This window comes from Meriones unguiculatus, chromosome 8 (assembly GCF_030254825.1).
Source record: "Meriones unguiculatus strain TT.TT164.6M chromosome 8, Bangor_MerUng_6.1, whole genome shotgun sequence".
Lineage (NCBI taxonomy): Eukaryota > Metazoa > Chordata > Mammalia > Rodentia > Muridae > Meriones > Meriones unguiculatus.
The window spans coordinates 66518380-66534103 of NC_083356.1; the positions used below are offsets into that span (position 1 = coordinate 66518380).

Sequence of the window (15724 nt, forward strand, 5' to 3'; positions counted from 1 at the left end):
CTATCTAAAGCCCCACCTGCTCCCTGTCAACATGGTGCATTCTTCTCAGTATGTCCTGCCCTGCTCCTAAGAGAGCCTATGGCAAATTAAAGGCAGTTGAGATTCTTCCAGGGCATTTGATGGTGATTGGAAGGAGGAAGGGATTCGGGGAGCAGGAATGTGGTGCCTGTCTGACATGCTGTGCCCTCTGTTCTTAGTACTGCGTATGCGTAGATGACTGCTCTTCCAGCACCTGCATGTGTGGCCAACTCAGCATGCGCTGCTGGTATGATAAGGTGAGGAAGCACATTTGCTGCACATGTGCCATGTGGTAAGTGAGTGGATGTGAGAGTGAGTCTATGAACATGTCTCCCGATTGTAAGGTGTCCTAGTGACTTCGGGACAGTTTGAGGTGAGCTGGTTGTGGAAAACAACTAGGAGGAGGTAATAGGCTGAAATCGAGGGGCTATTCCAAGTGGATTGTGGGGCTAAGGTGGGAGTTCACAGGGTGCTAGGACTGGAGCTCATGCCCTTTGTCACTGACAGAGGTACAGTAGCTGCCCTGCCATAGCCATCAGAGGAATCTTCTTTGTTGTTTTTGTTTGGTGAGCCTTGCCATATTTTGACATACAGTTGTCCAAAGAGATACTTAGTAGAAAGAGTAGGCCAGGGCCTAGGCTAGATGCAGTATCACTAGACACAGTGGCCTGAGGTGAAGCTCACAAGCCTAAAAGTAACTGGAAGTGCTAGTGCAAGGACGAAGTAAGACAGTAGAGCCTTGAAGCCCAGGATGCAGCTCAGGGACAGAGTATGCAGAAAGAGGAGATGCATATTCTTCATTTCAGTTCAGAGGCTATGGGTGCTGGGATGTGCTTAGTGAAGAGGAAGCAGGCGGCAAAGGGGAACAGCATCATGTTCTTTGTTTAGAAGAGGATATAGATCATGGGGATTAGAGTGCTTGTCATCTGAATGAGAGGACAACACAAATAAGAACTGTGCTTGGGAAGAGGGGCGGGGCTGGCAGGGGTATGGTCTATACTGGGGCTTAGCAGTTAGGAGCATTCTCATCAAAGTCCTACTTGTGCAAAAGATTCCCTAAAGTCTCAGATGTGCACATGGTCCTAGTGTGTTGCCTGTAGATAGAACTGAGTTGAAGAAAGGGAGAGCTGTATGGCTGAGTTCTCCAGGAGCAGCCTGCTAACAACTTGAGACAGGGAAGGGCAAGAGGGTTAGGAGAAAAGCATAACCTGATAGGAACCTGGGGTAATCTCCCCAAGAGGCCCTTGAACTAGTATCATACCCAGTGAAATTACCATTCAAACCAGATGTGGAGCCCAGCTGTTATAGTCTCTCTATAAACCATTGTGTTTGTGTATATTTGAAGCCAGACTGGGCACCTTGTGAAATAAATACTGGTTGACATCTGCTGGCCCTTGTGGCCATCTGTTAACAGGATGGCCGACTTCTGCCCGAGTTTAACATGGCAGAACCACCCTTGATCTTCGAGTGCAATCATGCCTGCTCATGCTGGAGGAACTGCCGCAACCGTGTGGTGCAAAATGGTCTCAGGTGAGAGATATAGATGCATTAGGTCACATTAGGCCAGAAGCATGTGTATTTGTGGGTAAATCCAATTTTGGGGGGGAGGTTTGGAGGGAGGCTTATGTTTGTGTGTAAACAACCAGCCAAGGTAGACTTGCTTAGATATGAGTAGTAGGCTTGTTTCATTTGGTTTTACCACTTGAATCTTTTCTGTTCAGTGTTAGAGAAAGCCAACCAACATTGAGAATGGTGGTGTTTGATGGCTTTTCTCAGACTATTGTGTTCCTTCCTGGTGCTTAGTGCCTCCTGTGTCACAGCCACAATCAGGTCTTTAAGCATTGGTAGTTGTGGTCTGTTCTTGGAGTACCAAGGACAGCGTGCACACGCTTCTCTGCCTGTACCCCCTTCACCATATTTACAAATGGGCCAATAAGATGGACATGATGTGAGAGTGCCTGGAAGAATGGGTAAATTCCTTAAGCCTGGTCTACCTCGGGCCTGGTGGCCTATAGGAGCCTGCCTGGCTGCTTGTTGCAGGCACACTCCTTGAGTAATAGAATGACAGCAGTCTGGATTCTAGTAGAAACACTTCTAAGGGGTGAATACCTTTAGTCTTCACTGCTAATTCTTGGATTCGGCCAGCTGCATTTGAGGAAGGCAAGTGCTGCTATACTTTATCTTCGATAGTTTGAATCCTGGGTTCTCAGCTTCCTGTGTGGTGCTGGATCTGTCAGGTGACTGTAGTTGCTCAAAGTCAGTAGCAATATTCCTTGATTTGGAACCTGCACAATTTTTCTGTTTACTCATCTCACTCATTTCAAAATGGATATAGCTGGTTTGCTGACCATCAGGTACATGTCCACCTCCCCTTTACCTTTTTTTCAGGGCAAGGCTGCAGCTTTATCGGACACAGGACATGGGCTGGGGTGTGCGCTCCCTCCAGGATATCCCACTGGGCACCTTTGTCTGCGAGTAAGTGGGTTCCCAGAGTTCCACATCTCTGTCGATGTGTTTTTTGTTTGTTTGCTTATTTGTTTTTTATTTTGGGGACTCCTCATGCATATTTGAGCTCTAAGAAGCCCCTGGGAGCATATGATCCACTGTTCTGCAGAAGTGGGGTACGAGGAAGTGGAGGTATTGATTGCACCAGGTTTTTGCTGCTAGCCGTACAGTTGTGCTCAGATTTTCTACCTAAGTCATTCACTAAAGGTGTTAGCTTCAGAGTTCTGCACAGTACTAGTATCTTTGGTAAACCACCCTTGGTCCTCACCTTGCACTGCTGATCCCAGCTTAGGCCATACAACTTTTCCAGAGTGTCCTGTGTCTGCATTCTTTCTTGGAACTGTTCCTTGTCTGAGGGTACAGAGGTGAGATGGGTCTTCCCTTTTCTCACTACAGATACGTAGGGGAGCTGATTTCGGACTCTGAAGCTGATGTTCGGGAAGAGGACTCTTACCTCTTTGATCTTGATAATAAGGTAATGTCTTGTGAAGGGTGTCAAAGCATATGAGAAAATGACTGAAAAATATTGTAGAACTTGGGACAGTTTGTTTTGGTGGATTCTGGAAAATGGCTGGCACAGGCAAACTAGCTCTCGACTCACTCCGATGAGCACCGCGCTGCTGGTAGGTGTAGGCTCATTGTAGGTCTGTTAAGTTTACCACATAGTTCTGGGTTCATTGTGGTATTCAAGGCATAGGCACCTAATTTGGGAGATCTCTGTGTTATTGTAGTAGGACTTCTACCTAGGGTACCTCATTGTCTCCCCAGCTCCCAGGCTGGTCCCCTGAGACCAGCAGTAGGGACAGCTCATAGAGTTGTATAAGAAGCAGCAAGAGATCCAGAAATGCTGGCAGTGAGGTTGTCCTATATGTTTCTCTTGACCTCAGGATACTAATGTGCTTGGTCTGCTCTGGGAGTCAGGTTTCCAGTGGTTTCTGGGACAGTTGAAAAATGGCTGAGACCACCTCCTCCTATCACTTTCTGAATTCAGGAGCTGCTCTTTAAAAAGCTGTGGTAGTACACAGCTTTAATCTTAGTATGAGAGAGCTGAGGCAGGAAGATCTCAGTGAACTTGAAGCCAGCCAGAGTTAAGTGGTGAGACCCTGCTTAAAATAAGTAAATAGTAATTAAATGCATCCCAAAGCTCACAGTCTGTGCTAGTGGTTAAGGAAATAAAGGTTTTCTAATCTCTAATTGCAGCCACCCAATCATGGAATCCGTATTATCCCCAGAGAACAGGGCCACCCTGACCCCAGGCCCTTAATTTACTTAAGAACTTACCATTTGTGAAACAAGACTTATGTTATAATTAGCTGTGGGGACTGGAAAGATAGCAAAGCAGTTAAGCACACTGCCTGATATCTCTGAAGACCTGGGTTCAATCCCAGCATATATGGCAACTCAAAACTAATTCTAGTCCCAGGTGATCTAATACCCTCTTTTGTCCTCTCTTGGCTCCAGATAATTCACATGGTGCAGAGACATGTAGGTAGGCAAAACACCCATACACATAGTGGGAAAAACAACAAACAAACCCCAAACAAACCAACCAAAAAAACCAGGTGTATGGTACATGCTAGAGGTAGAGGCTATGAAACCAAAGTTGGCTAGGTCTAGGCCAGCCTGGATTACATTAAAACAAAGCAAAACAACCCTTCTTCTTCCCCCCCACCCCCCCACAAAAACAAAACAAAACAAAAAACCAAACATGTTTCTTAAGCTCAAAAGTGTTAAAACTGTGTCAGTTCCTGAATTCCGATAGGATTTGTCTTCCTGTGTGCTTGTGCATGCAAAAATCATGCAGGGATGATTATGAGAGCTCCCCTGTTGTTGGTGTGGACACATGTCCTGGTATGGGTATCATCTTTTCTGGGTATTACAGGTTTTCCCTTCCTTCTTCAATGAGAGATCCTTTTTGTTTGTCTGGTTGGTTGGTTAGTTAGTGGTTTTTCAGGTTTGGTTTGGTTTTGTTTTTCAAGGCAAGGTTTTTCTATGTATAGCCCTGGCTGTCCTGGAACTTATTATGTAGACCAGGCTGTCCTCAAGCTCGGAAATCTACTTGCTATTCTACCACAGCCCAGCTTCTATTTTGTTTTTTTTACAGTAGTATGATTACCAGTCTTTTACTTACATACTTTGTGGGCTTTTGAAAGAATGTTACTTATGTTTTGTAAAACACAAATATTTTCAGCAATTGTGTTGACTTTAAGTTTAGAGGTCACAGACTGAGGTCAGGGGATTGAATTGTTTCCCATATTGACACTCATGTTTCTTCACAACTCAATAGGGTGACTCCTAAGAGTCCTCAGTGCCTGGTTTTCATCCTGCTTAGTCTTAATCACTGTAGTTCATGCCGTTTTACCTCGGGCACAGTTTCAAAATCAGCAAATTCTTGAGAATTTCCTATATGGAAATAAACACTAACAGTTTTGGAAGTTACTTTTACTGTATTGTTTGATACAAACTGTATCCTGTTAAAGATGTATAATTTTAAAAAGAAGCTACCAGTTTTCCAAAGAGGTTTTACCACTTCATATTCCTAACAAGAAGACACTTTTAAAAAAAATTTTTTTTTTCTTGGTTTTGTGTGTATGTGTGTGTGAGTGAATACGGTTGGTAGGAGTCAGTTTTCTTCTGTTAGGGAGTGGGTTAGGGATCAACCTTATTTTATCAGGCGTGGCAGCAAGTGTCTTTATCTACTGAGTGATCTCACTGTCCCAGTACTATTTTATTTTATTTTTTTTATATGCACCCAGAGGTTTTAAGTATATTTATTTGTTTAATTTTGTTTTTTTGGGAGGTAGGTCTCAGTATATAGTCCTGGTTTGGAACTTGAAATGTAGACCAGGCTTGACTCAAACTTGTACTGATTGATTTTCCTGCCTCTGTTTTGCATGTGCTCAGATTACAGTTCATAGCAACCATGTTGGTTCCAGACACTGTTATGTATCTTTTGTTCTGTTCCTGTGTCCATACATCTATCCATGCATATATCCATTTTGGTCCTCTTTATATAGGTCAAGGTGATTTTGAACTTCTTTTCTTCCTGCTTCAACTTCCCAAGAGCTGGATTATAGGCATGAATCAACATATTGGATTTATGCATTATGATTTTAATTTGCATTTTTAAAAATTTTCATTCTCTTGATGCAGCTGATAATATTGAGAACTTCTTTTGTGCCTCTTAGACATCTTTTTGCTGTTGCAGTTTTTATTTATTATTATTTTTAGTAGTAGTAGTAGTATGGGTTTTTCAAGACAGGGTTTAACAGCCCTGGCTGTCCTGGAACTCACTTTGTCAACCATATTGTCCTCTAATACAGTCTCACTGACTAGCCTAGAACTTGGTATATAAATCAGATTACCCTCAGATGCACAAAGATCTGCTTCCTTGTGCCTTCTGAGTGCTGAGATTAAAGATGTATACCACCATGTCTGTTCTGCCTTATTTCTTTAGACCGCCTTTTACTGAAATATAGCTCACTGAGTGGCTAAGCTTGCTGGCCAGTTCAGATCCCTGAGGTCTCCTTCCAGCTCCAGGATTGCAGGTGTGTACTGTCACATCAGTCTCTCTACGGGTGCTGGTATTCTGCACATGCGCAGATGCTCCTCACTGACAGCTGTCTCCCTAGTTCTTGGTAGATTTTATTAAAAATAATTTTTTTACTTTATTTTATGTGTATGATATATTTTGTCATACATATGTGCCTAGTGCCCACAGAGGCCAGAAGAGAGACTCAGATCCCCTGAAACTGGAGTTACAGATCATTGTAAGCCACCATGTGGGTGCTGGGAATAAATCGCAGGTCCTTTAAAAGAACAATCAGCACTTTTAACGGCTAAGCCATCTCTCCAGCCAAATATTTTTAATGCACAGTTCATTCTGCCTTGAGGAACCTCTCTCTCACCTCAGATCATAAAGCTTTTCTATCATGTCTTTGTATAGAAGCTGTGTTTGGATCTCTTCCTGCTTTGAGTCAAACTTGGTGGGTAGTCTGAGGAGAGGGCTGGGCTTGTTTCTGCCTATGAGGATTTGTAGTCATCCAGGCACTATTGGCCAGGACACTACTTGTCACTCCCATGCTCCTGTCTATGTCTGGAACATGTTTTGTTCCTTGTCTGATTTCTGACTCTCACACCAGTACCCTTGGTGGCAGAGTTCGGCTGGTGTCTGTTGCTGCCTTGGTGGCTATTAGTCTGCATACTCTTCTTTTCATGATTGTGTTAGTGCTTGGAACTTCAGGTTCTGGGTAAACCTGACAGCCAGCGAAGGTGTCTGCACACGTGCAGATCTGCAGTCTTGACTCAACTATTGGTGTCCAAACCCACTAGGTCTTTAGTTTCTCTCTGAAGAACCTCACTGTTCAGTAAATAGATCTTTTACATGGCTAGAAAATGGTATTTCATTTCTCAACTGATTATGGGTAGGTACTTTGAAGTGGTTTGTTTTTCTTTTTTTTTTTTTGCTTGACCTTACCATATTTGCCTTTTAATTTTGGTACTTTTCATGGGTTATTGATTAGGATTTGTTGCATACACTATTATGTGCTATATGAATAAAGATAGTTTTATTTGCCCTTTCTAGGCTGTGTAACTTTTGTCTTTTGTCCCTTTACCCATGGTTTGAGGGTAAACATCTTCCCCACCAGGGGATGTTAGTGCAGGAGTCTTGTGAGTACTCAGACACTGTCAAAACTTCCTAGGAGGATCATCCCCATCTTTCCTTGGTTGTAGGATAAGGCCAGTACCCAGGACTTTTTTTCAGCTCTAGAAGCAGAGCAGCAGATTTTTCCATATTCCTTTCATCACATTGGTGTGTGACCATTTTTATCAGCTCCTGCCATTTTATCAGCTCCTGCCATTTTTTATATTAAAGAATGCTATGTCAGTGGCTCTTGTTCACTCAGAGGACATAAAAGTTGTGAGAATACCAAAGTCTTCTGTTTGCTGGACCTGCTCAGACCATACCCCAGAATATGTCTACATGAGTACCATGTTCATGACCACATCTACTGTCCCATTACCAGAACCTACCAACATTTTTTCCCTTCATTGGGATCCCTAGGCACAGGATTCCTGACGCCCCTTCAAGTGCGCTATGTCCTGTGGTCATGCTAAGGTATGTGTGTCCTTATCAAAGAAATTCAGGACCAACTGCAGCTACATAAGGACTGTGACAGGCTCTGAGCAGAAGAAATGGGCTGGATGAGGCCTATTCAAAAGAAGTTGATGCAGCTCCACACTATCGCTGTTCTGCAAAAGATGGGCATTAACAGCAGTGGCATGAAGTTGGTATGCTGAAGCCAAAGTTAGGTATAGAAAATTGCTTGTTCCAAGGGCAGAGTTGAAAGCCCTTAATCCCTGGGCCCTGTAGACTGTGCTTGTGGCCTCTGAGTTTCTGAGCTGGGTACTGGTTAGTGACCACACGTGTTTTAGTGCTTTTGTCCTTCAGTTTTTACTAAAGAACCCAGGCATGGGTAAGTGTGCAGGATAATTCCTTTGAAAAATCCAGCAGTGGCTCTCCAACTTGGGGACAGCCTGTGGTGTTCTGGGCCAGGAAGTGTACACTTGACAGTTGCAGAAGTACTCTGGGTCATGCTGAGGCTCTTTCTTTGAACAGTGACAGTGTGCTTAAGAGGGGTGACCACATCTTCCACCCTAGGAGATTTTGGTACAAAGGTAGAAGCTTTTCCAAGTGGAAAGATCATTTTAAAATTTAGCACTAGTCATGCCTAGGCTTGAAATTCTAGACAGAAATATCTCTAGATGATAATAATAGCCTCTGGAGTCCTGCCTAGGGCTATAGGCCCATAGGCTCACAGTCAGCCTCTGGCTCTTTGAGACACTGGCCAGGCCCTATGGAACGTTCCCTCCCCTCTTAGCGGATGTGGATGGTTTGTGTTCTGTTAGGTGCTGTGAAATCCTAGTGAACAAAAGTGACTCTGTACAGCAAGTTAAGGGATGTCCAGTAAACTACACTAGCCCCCGCTGGACCTGTTACAACATGGCTGTTTAGAAATACCCATATTCCTCTTGCTGCTGAACAAGCATATCCTGTCTGTCCCACTCAGGCCTACCCTATTCTTCCTTCCCTACTAAATTTTGCTCCCTCCTGTCTCATCTATAGTATCACCCTCCCTTACACAGGTATTCCTGGCCTTATTTTTCTCTGCTGCCCTTTCCTAATTTAAAAGATAAAGGAAAGGGCAGACAAGAAAAAAGAAAGCCTTTTTTCTTGGCTACCGTTTCTTGGGGTGTATTTTGCTTCCCACAGTCATGGTAGCCTCTTTTTTGATGGGTGCTGTGGGAATGTTCTGACCTCCAGAAGAATGAAGATAATCAGAGGTAGGGGCTCCATACTTCCACCAGATTCAGCCTGTCTTTCTTTCTTTCTTTCTTTCTTTCTTTCTTTCTTTCTTTCTTTCTTTCTTTCTTTCTTTCTTTCTTTCTCTCTCTCTCTCTTTCTTTCTTTTTCTCTTTCTTTCTTTCTTTCTTTCCTTTCTTCTTTCTTTCTTTCTTTCTTTCTTTCTTTCTTTCTTTCTTTCTTTCTTTCTTTCTTTCTTTCTTCTTCTACAGTGTTAAAAATAATAATAATAAAACATCTCACTCCATTCCACCAGTGTGTATCTTTGTGTAATGCCATTTTCACAACTATGGCATTGTCATCACACCCCGTCATGTACAAGGTGGTGGTTATCTGCTGGCAGCTTTCTCACATATTTCTCCAGTTTTTCCAAGTACCTTTGCACTGAGCAGGTTCCCAGAGCCAGTCAGGGCTGAGCTCACACTTACTGCATCCAAGGAGAACAGCATTATTCCACATCATCTGCTGAAGACACAACACAGTTACTGCCCTGTAGCGTTCCTGCCACCTGGACATGTCTGTCCCAGATGCGCTTATTTCCTGAGGCCCAGTGACACCTGTGCTTGTGGCACTGTATTCTTCCCAGCCAGTGTTCTTAAAGGAACTTTGTGATAGTTGTGAGCCTTGGCTGCTCCCCTTTTACCTGACATTTCTGTACCATTAGGGACTTTTGTTAATGCTATTCACATTTATTTTACAAAATTTTTATTTTGGTCTATATTTGGGGTATATGTATGTATGTTTGTGTGCATGTATGTGGGGAGGCCAAATGTTGGCATCGGATGTCTTGCTTTTTACCATATTTCTTGATTTGGCGAGACCGGGCTTATTGACACAATGACACATCTCCATGCTAGGGATCTAAGCTCAAATGCTTAGTGTGCCTGACATTTTACTGACAGAGCCATTTCCACAGCCCAGAATTTTTTTTTTTTTTTTATAAAGGAAAATAAAGATGTTTCCCCACCTATATCCACCTGTTCTTTCTTGGGAGAAGGCAGATAACTCTGTCCTGCCAATATGTCTACCCATTTCCAGAATGAGGCAGAGGTGAAAAAAATGACAGATATAAAAGAAATTTGTTGTTTCAAATTTTTCCCCTTTGTATGTTTTAAGATAGGATTTTACTATCTAGATTAGGATGGTCTTGAACTTGTGGCTCTTCTCCTGCCTCTGCCTCCCAAGTGCTGGAATTACAGGTGTGTACCATCTCACCCTTTTGTTTTGAATGTTGGTGTAGATCATGGTTTGTCTCTCCCTCTTTTTTAAAAAAAAATGTATGCAGTATGTTTTGTCAGTTACAGCTCTCTTTAATGTGCACATTACTCTTGTTTTGGGTTTCACAGACCTCTTGCCTCGTACTTGTCTTGCTGTTTTCTGGCATCACTAGGTTTCCTTTGTGTAGTGCAATCTCATTTTTTAAAGACCCCTATGTCATGTGGTAGTGTGGATTTCATAGAACAAAATCTTCTGCCAAAGCATTCATTCATTCATTCATTATTTTGTGTGTGTGAGTTTTGCCTGCATGTGTTGTATTTCTGTGCACCATGAGTGTGCCTGGTGCCCTTGGAGGACAGAAGAGCATGCCATATTCCTTGGTATTCCTTGGAACTGGAGTTGCATGGGAGCTGGGAACACATCTTCTGTGTTCTATTACCAGGTATCAGGGTCTTTTGGCTCCTGTCACAAACGTTGACACCCACTTACCCTGTTCTCCCAGCTTTTTTGCTGGTGAAGGCCACCTCTTGGCTCATAGCCAGCACCTTTGCATTGTCCTGTGAGACAGGAACTCTTTGGAGTCTGAGTGCAGATAGGCTTTGTCCTCAGCTGTGGTCAGCTCCATTCTACTTTGTCTTCTGATCCTGTTGATTCTATCACTGTGGGGTGAGGATTTCCAATAGGAAATTTTAAGGGGAATAACAGTCATAGTACTGTTCCCCTTGTTCCCAAACAGGAAACCATTTGTAGGAATAAAGGTACGTATTTTGTCTGTTTATGTGGAAAGTTGTATAGTTTTTCTACTTCCTTTTTCATTTGCCAGTATAGTACAGAAATCAACACATAGTCTTTCTTAGTCTTTTGGGGACATTGAGGTTGATTTCATCTTTGCTACTTTTGCAAATGACATGTGAATGAGTCATCTTGTGCAGTGGTTTATTGCTGCCTCTTTGGGCCTGCTCCTTTTTGCAGAGGAGGGTTAGTAGATCCTCACTAGATTCCCACTTGAGTCTTTTTATTAGTTCCTTTTTGTTGCCCAGACTTTGCACTTCTCTGTAGTGATTGCACTCTGGAATTCTGCTCTGTTTTGTGTTACATAGAACATGAGCAGTTTCTGTAATGCTTGTCCCTGTGTAGCATTGTAGACTTGTCCCAAGTCTAGCAGGCTAGACTTGGCTGACTTTTTAATCTTGTTTGTGTAGGTGTTTGGTGGTTTTGTTCTTGTTTTTATTTTTATTTTTTATTTATTTATTTTGTGTGTGTGTGTGTGTGTGTGTGTTAAATCTACCACCTTCTCCACTCCAATTTCTTCCCCCCACCCCCACAACACTGTGTAGATGAGAAAGAAGGTTAGAGGGGAAAGGGAACATAGACCCCTTTAAACTGTTTCCTGCTGATCAGAGTCATTGGGTTCCTGTCACAAGTCTAATCTTCATTAGAATATCCAGAAATCCAGCAATAGCAAATGCAGCAACATGAACCAACAGCAGCAGGGGGATTAGCAGCTGTCAAAGGCCTTAACGGGGCTCTGCCATTTCTACCCTCTCCAGAGTCCCCAGAATTAAACTATCTGCAGTGAGCAAAAATCACACCCCTGCTATTACATGAGGCAAATTATAATCAGCAAATTATAATCAACCTCTTATCCCACAGCTGGATTAAAACAAAACATTCACATAACATAACTGGGTTCTTAAAAAGCCAAAATTCTCACTACATGCATGTTTATTTGCTTGTTTTTTGTTTGTTTGTTTCTTGAGTCAGGGTCTCAATATGTAGCTCTGGCTGTCCAGAAACTTACTATTTAGACCAGGCTGGCTTCAAACTCATAGAGATCTGCCTGCCACTGTTTTCCTGGGGCCTGGATCATTTGTCTGTTTCAGGAGTGAGGAGGGTTCAAGACAGGGTTTCTCTGTGTAACCCTGGCTGTCCTGGAACAAATCTGTGGCCTCAAACTCAGAAATCTGCCTGCCTTCTGAGCACTGGAATTAAGGGTGTGTGCTACCACACATGGTACTCATTTGGTTTTTGTTTGATTTTTGTTTTTTTGAGACAGGTTTTCTCTGTGTAACAGCCCTGGCTGTCCTGAACTCACTTTGTAGTGACTGGCCTTGAATTCCCAGAGATCTGCCTGCCTCTGCCTCCTAAGTGCTGGGATTAAAGGTGTACGCCACCATGCCTGGCCCTTGTATTCTTAATGTTAACTGTTTTGTTTTTGTCTTTCTTTTTTTGTCCCGCAAGTGGGCATGTTGTTTTCTGGACTTTTTTTTTATAATTAGCCCAGCTTCAGATTTAAGCTTTGCTATTTGTTTACAGCTCTGGTCCCTGTCCAACTGTCTGTTACTTGATATCTGCTTGATATCTGCTTTCAATATGGGCCAGGTCACCCAGAAGTTTCAGTGTATAGACTTTGGCACCTACCCCAGTAGCCCAAGGACTCTTTCCCTGTAACTCCGCAGCTCTGAGTACCTTTAACATGTGTAGTGGCTGCTTTTAGAGTTGTTTTCTTTGGAGGCTTAACTTTCTAGGTTGTCACCACACAAGTTGAGTCTCAAAAGTCTTAACACCTGGGTCTCTTACTGTCTCTATGGCAGATGCAGGACATGGGTTGTTCTGTCTTTGATATGGGTGGTTGATGCTGAATTCTCTCACAGGGTCTGTTCTTCATGGACATGACTGGAGAACATTCATCCATGTCCATATCCACCGCTGTTATCTCCTGCAAGTCTTGAAGTTAAAAAATGAAGGTTTATAGATACCCATCTCAGACCCAGGATTCCCGTGATTGGTTTGGGTTTGACCTTTGTCTGAATTCTTGTTTGGGCTTATACTCCACAGAGTTAGGTCCAGTAATCCCTTCATCACTCTCTTCATTCCAGTATACCTGGCTTTCCTCTCTAACTCTCCTCTTTTATATACCGTGGTTGTGTAGTAGTCATACCCTAAGCATCACAACTTGGGATAGTCTATAGCAACAAGCTCTGGATATGCAGTGTGGCCAGTCACAGACTTATCTGGAGACCTCAAATGCCTCATTTGCCAGGCAGTACTCATCATATCACAATAGTTTCTCATACATAGGATCTCTGTGAGAAACTGTTTAAATGGCCCAAGAGTTAGCACACCTACTCAGCAAGTTTGATCCTACAGTCTCTCTCTGCTGAGAAACAACCACAGAGTCTAAGCAGAATTTGTGGGACAAGGACACTCAGAATCTTATACTTGTCTGTGTCTCAGGTTAGCATTGTGCTCCTACCTCTGGCACTGCTGGATTGAGTACAGCATGGCCTGTGTCTACTTTCAGGCTATGACAAAAGTCTACTTTGGTGAGCCCTGAGTTGTCACTGTGGACCACAGAAGAAAGCTCTTTAATCCTGTCAGAGCCACTGCCTAGTTCCAGATTTTCAAGAGTATGGTGCTGGTTTCTAGAGCAAGGAGTGATTATTGGATGCAGCCTATCATGGACCCTTTTGCTTTTTTACCCCAAAGGATGGAGAGGTGTACTGCATTGATGCTCGGTTCTATGGGAATGTCAGCCGGTTCATAAACCACCACTGCGAACCCAACCTTGTGCCTGTGCGCGTGTTCATGTCACACCAGGACCTACGGTTTCCTAGGATCGCCTTCTTCAGTACTCGCCTGATCCAGGCTGGGGAGCAGCTGGGGTATGTACAACCCCAGGCATAATGTGATCCTGGCTGGGTGGGTGTGGTCCTTGCCTTCCTAGCCATGCATGTGTTTCCAACATGTAGGGTTCTGGACCTAGATGGGACACTAGGGATATCCCACCTGTCACCCATATCCAACATACAGAAGTGCTGAGTTCTACTCCCCTAGGTTCGACTACGGGGAACGCTTTTGGGACGTCAAGGGCAAGTTTTTCAGTTGCCGGTGTGGGTCTCCCAAGTGTCGGCACTCAAGCGCAGCCCTGGCTCAGCGGCAAGCCAGTGCAACTCAGGAAGCTCAGGAGAATGGCCTTCCGGATACCAGCTCTGCAGCTGCTGCTGACCCCCTATGAATTGCCAACTGGGGCCAGTGGGATTCTCAGAATCAGATTCTGGTGACTGCAATTTAGAGAGGAGGGAATTCTGCACATGATGTCCAAGAGGAGCTGGAGAGGTGTGGACACCTCCCAAGAATGTTCTGGGCCTGAGGCATTCATTTCCACTGGCCCAGTGTTCAAGCCAGAGCATGTGTCTGGTCCTGCACCTCAGAGACCCGGGACTCCACGTTGCATAACTTGTGAGTTACTGGTGGTGGCTCTGTCGCTGTAGCGCTTCCCATTTCTCCCTCTGGTCTCTGAGGCCCTTGCTTCACTGCCAGTTTTATTTGTATACTGTCTGGTCAGGTTCCTGTAAGGCACTCACCAAGGCCACCATCACCTACAAGCTGCTCCGTTAGACCTGCTGCCCACAGCCTGTGTTTCTGGTACCAGCTCCCTGGAGGACACTAGCTCCCTGACAGCCTTGGAGAGTTTGGCTGACCCACCACTCATTTTGATGAAATGTGGGTTTGCTTTTTAAAGAAATCCTATATCTCGCCCTATATATCAAGCCTCTCACTGGTGTTTCTTTGCTAGGAAGCAGGTTGGTGTGTGCAGGCAGACTCTGTACCAACCCCAGCCAGTTCCGTTGATGCAGGCACCTTTTGTTGATTTCTAAGCCACATGCTATGATGATGAATAAACTCGTTTGTTTTCTACCATTACTGAACATTAGGAAAAACAAAGAATAAAAACACAAAACACAGACAACGGTGCTGAATCTGATGTGGTTTCTACTCACCACATGAAAATAAACTATCAACTGTAAAAAGAGAACAAAATGATTTTAGAATAAAGTGCAGGAAAAACTTTTTTAAAATGTTAGTCTTGTAGTTGAATAAATTTGCCATCACCTTTTGTGTGATGGCCTGGCAGGTCATGTACTTTTTTTTGGCATATACCTTTCTAAATACTGTAATTAGTGCAACGACAGTGGGGGGGGGAGGGTGTTTTTTGTTTTTTGTTTTGTTGTTGTTTTGTTTTTGTTTTGTGTGTATGTGTGTGTGTGTGTGTGTCTGTGTGACTCTTCTAAAACATTCATAATGCAGTCATGTTTATTTTTTTCTGTTAAAATGTTTTTGACAGTTTTAAGAGCAGTCTTTTGGCTCAGACCATTTCTTGTTCTGTTTTCAATGAAATCAATAAAAAAAGTACTTTAAATGGAGTTTTCATTATGACACATTCTTTCTCCTGGTTTCTGCAAACCTCTAGCCCGCACTGTGGGGGCTAATACTCAGGAGTTACATGGGTAAATGTAAAATGGAAATCTGCCAGGCCCATTGCCAAACCCAAGGCTGGAGGGCTGCATGTGTCCACATTTGTCCATGTGTTTTTGGCACCCAGTGTTGAAGTTTGAGAGCCATTCCGAAGGAGCAGGTGAGTCCCCATACCTGAAGATCTCTTAGCTGGGAAGCCTCTACTAACCATGCTACAGTTTAGAATTTCTGCCTAGCTAGTGAGCTGCCACCACACACCCTTTGGTGTGTGTATGTGGGGGGTTGTTTTTCTTCATTGGGATACAGTGAGGGGAAGGGAAAAGCTCTTTTCTCCCTGTAGACAAGCAATGCCTGCATTCT

At 43.6% G+C, this 15724-nt stretch overlaps 1 protein-coding gene across 9 annotated transcripts in view; it reads left to right on the forward strand.

The window, feature by feature from the left end:
- The window catches only part of Ehmt1 (euchromatic histone lysine methyltransferase 1), a 140959-nt gene extending 125647 nt beyond the window's left edge, over nucleotides 1-15312 (forward strand). For all 9 annotated transcript variants that reach the window (XM_060389654.1, XM_060389660.1, XM_060389659.1 and 6 more), the window contains 6 exons: nucleotides 198-275; nucleotides 1433-1548; nucleotides 2407-2493; nucleotides 2920-2998; nucleotides 13595-13770; nucleotides 13943-15312. In XM_060389654.1, coding sequence (XP_060245637.1) covers nucleotides 198-275; nucleotides 1433-1548; nucleotides 2407-2493; nucleotides 2920-2998; nucleotides 13595-13770; nucleotides 13943-14123 — 717 coding nt within the window. In that variant the 3' untranslated portion in view covers nucleotides 14124-15312. The remainder of the gene's footprint in view (nucleotides 1-197; nucleotides 276-1432; nucleotides 1549-2406; nucleotides 2494-2919; nucleotides 2999-13594; nucleotides 13771-13942) is intronic.
- The last annotated feature ends 412 nt before the right edge of the window (nucleotides 15313-15724 follow it).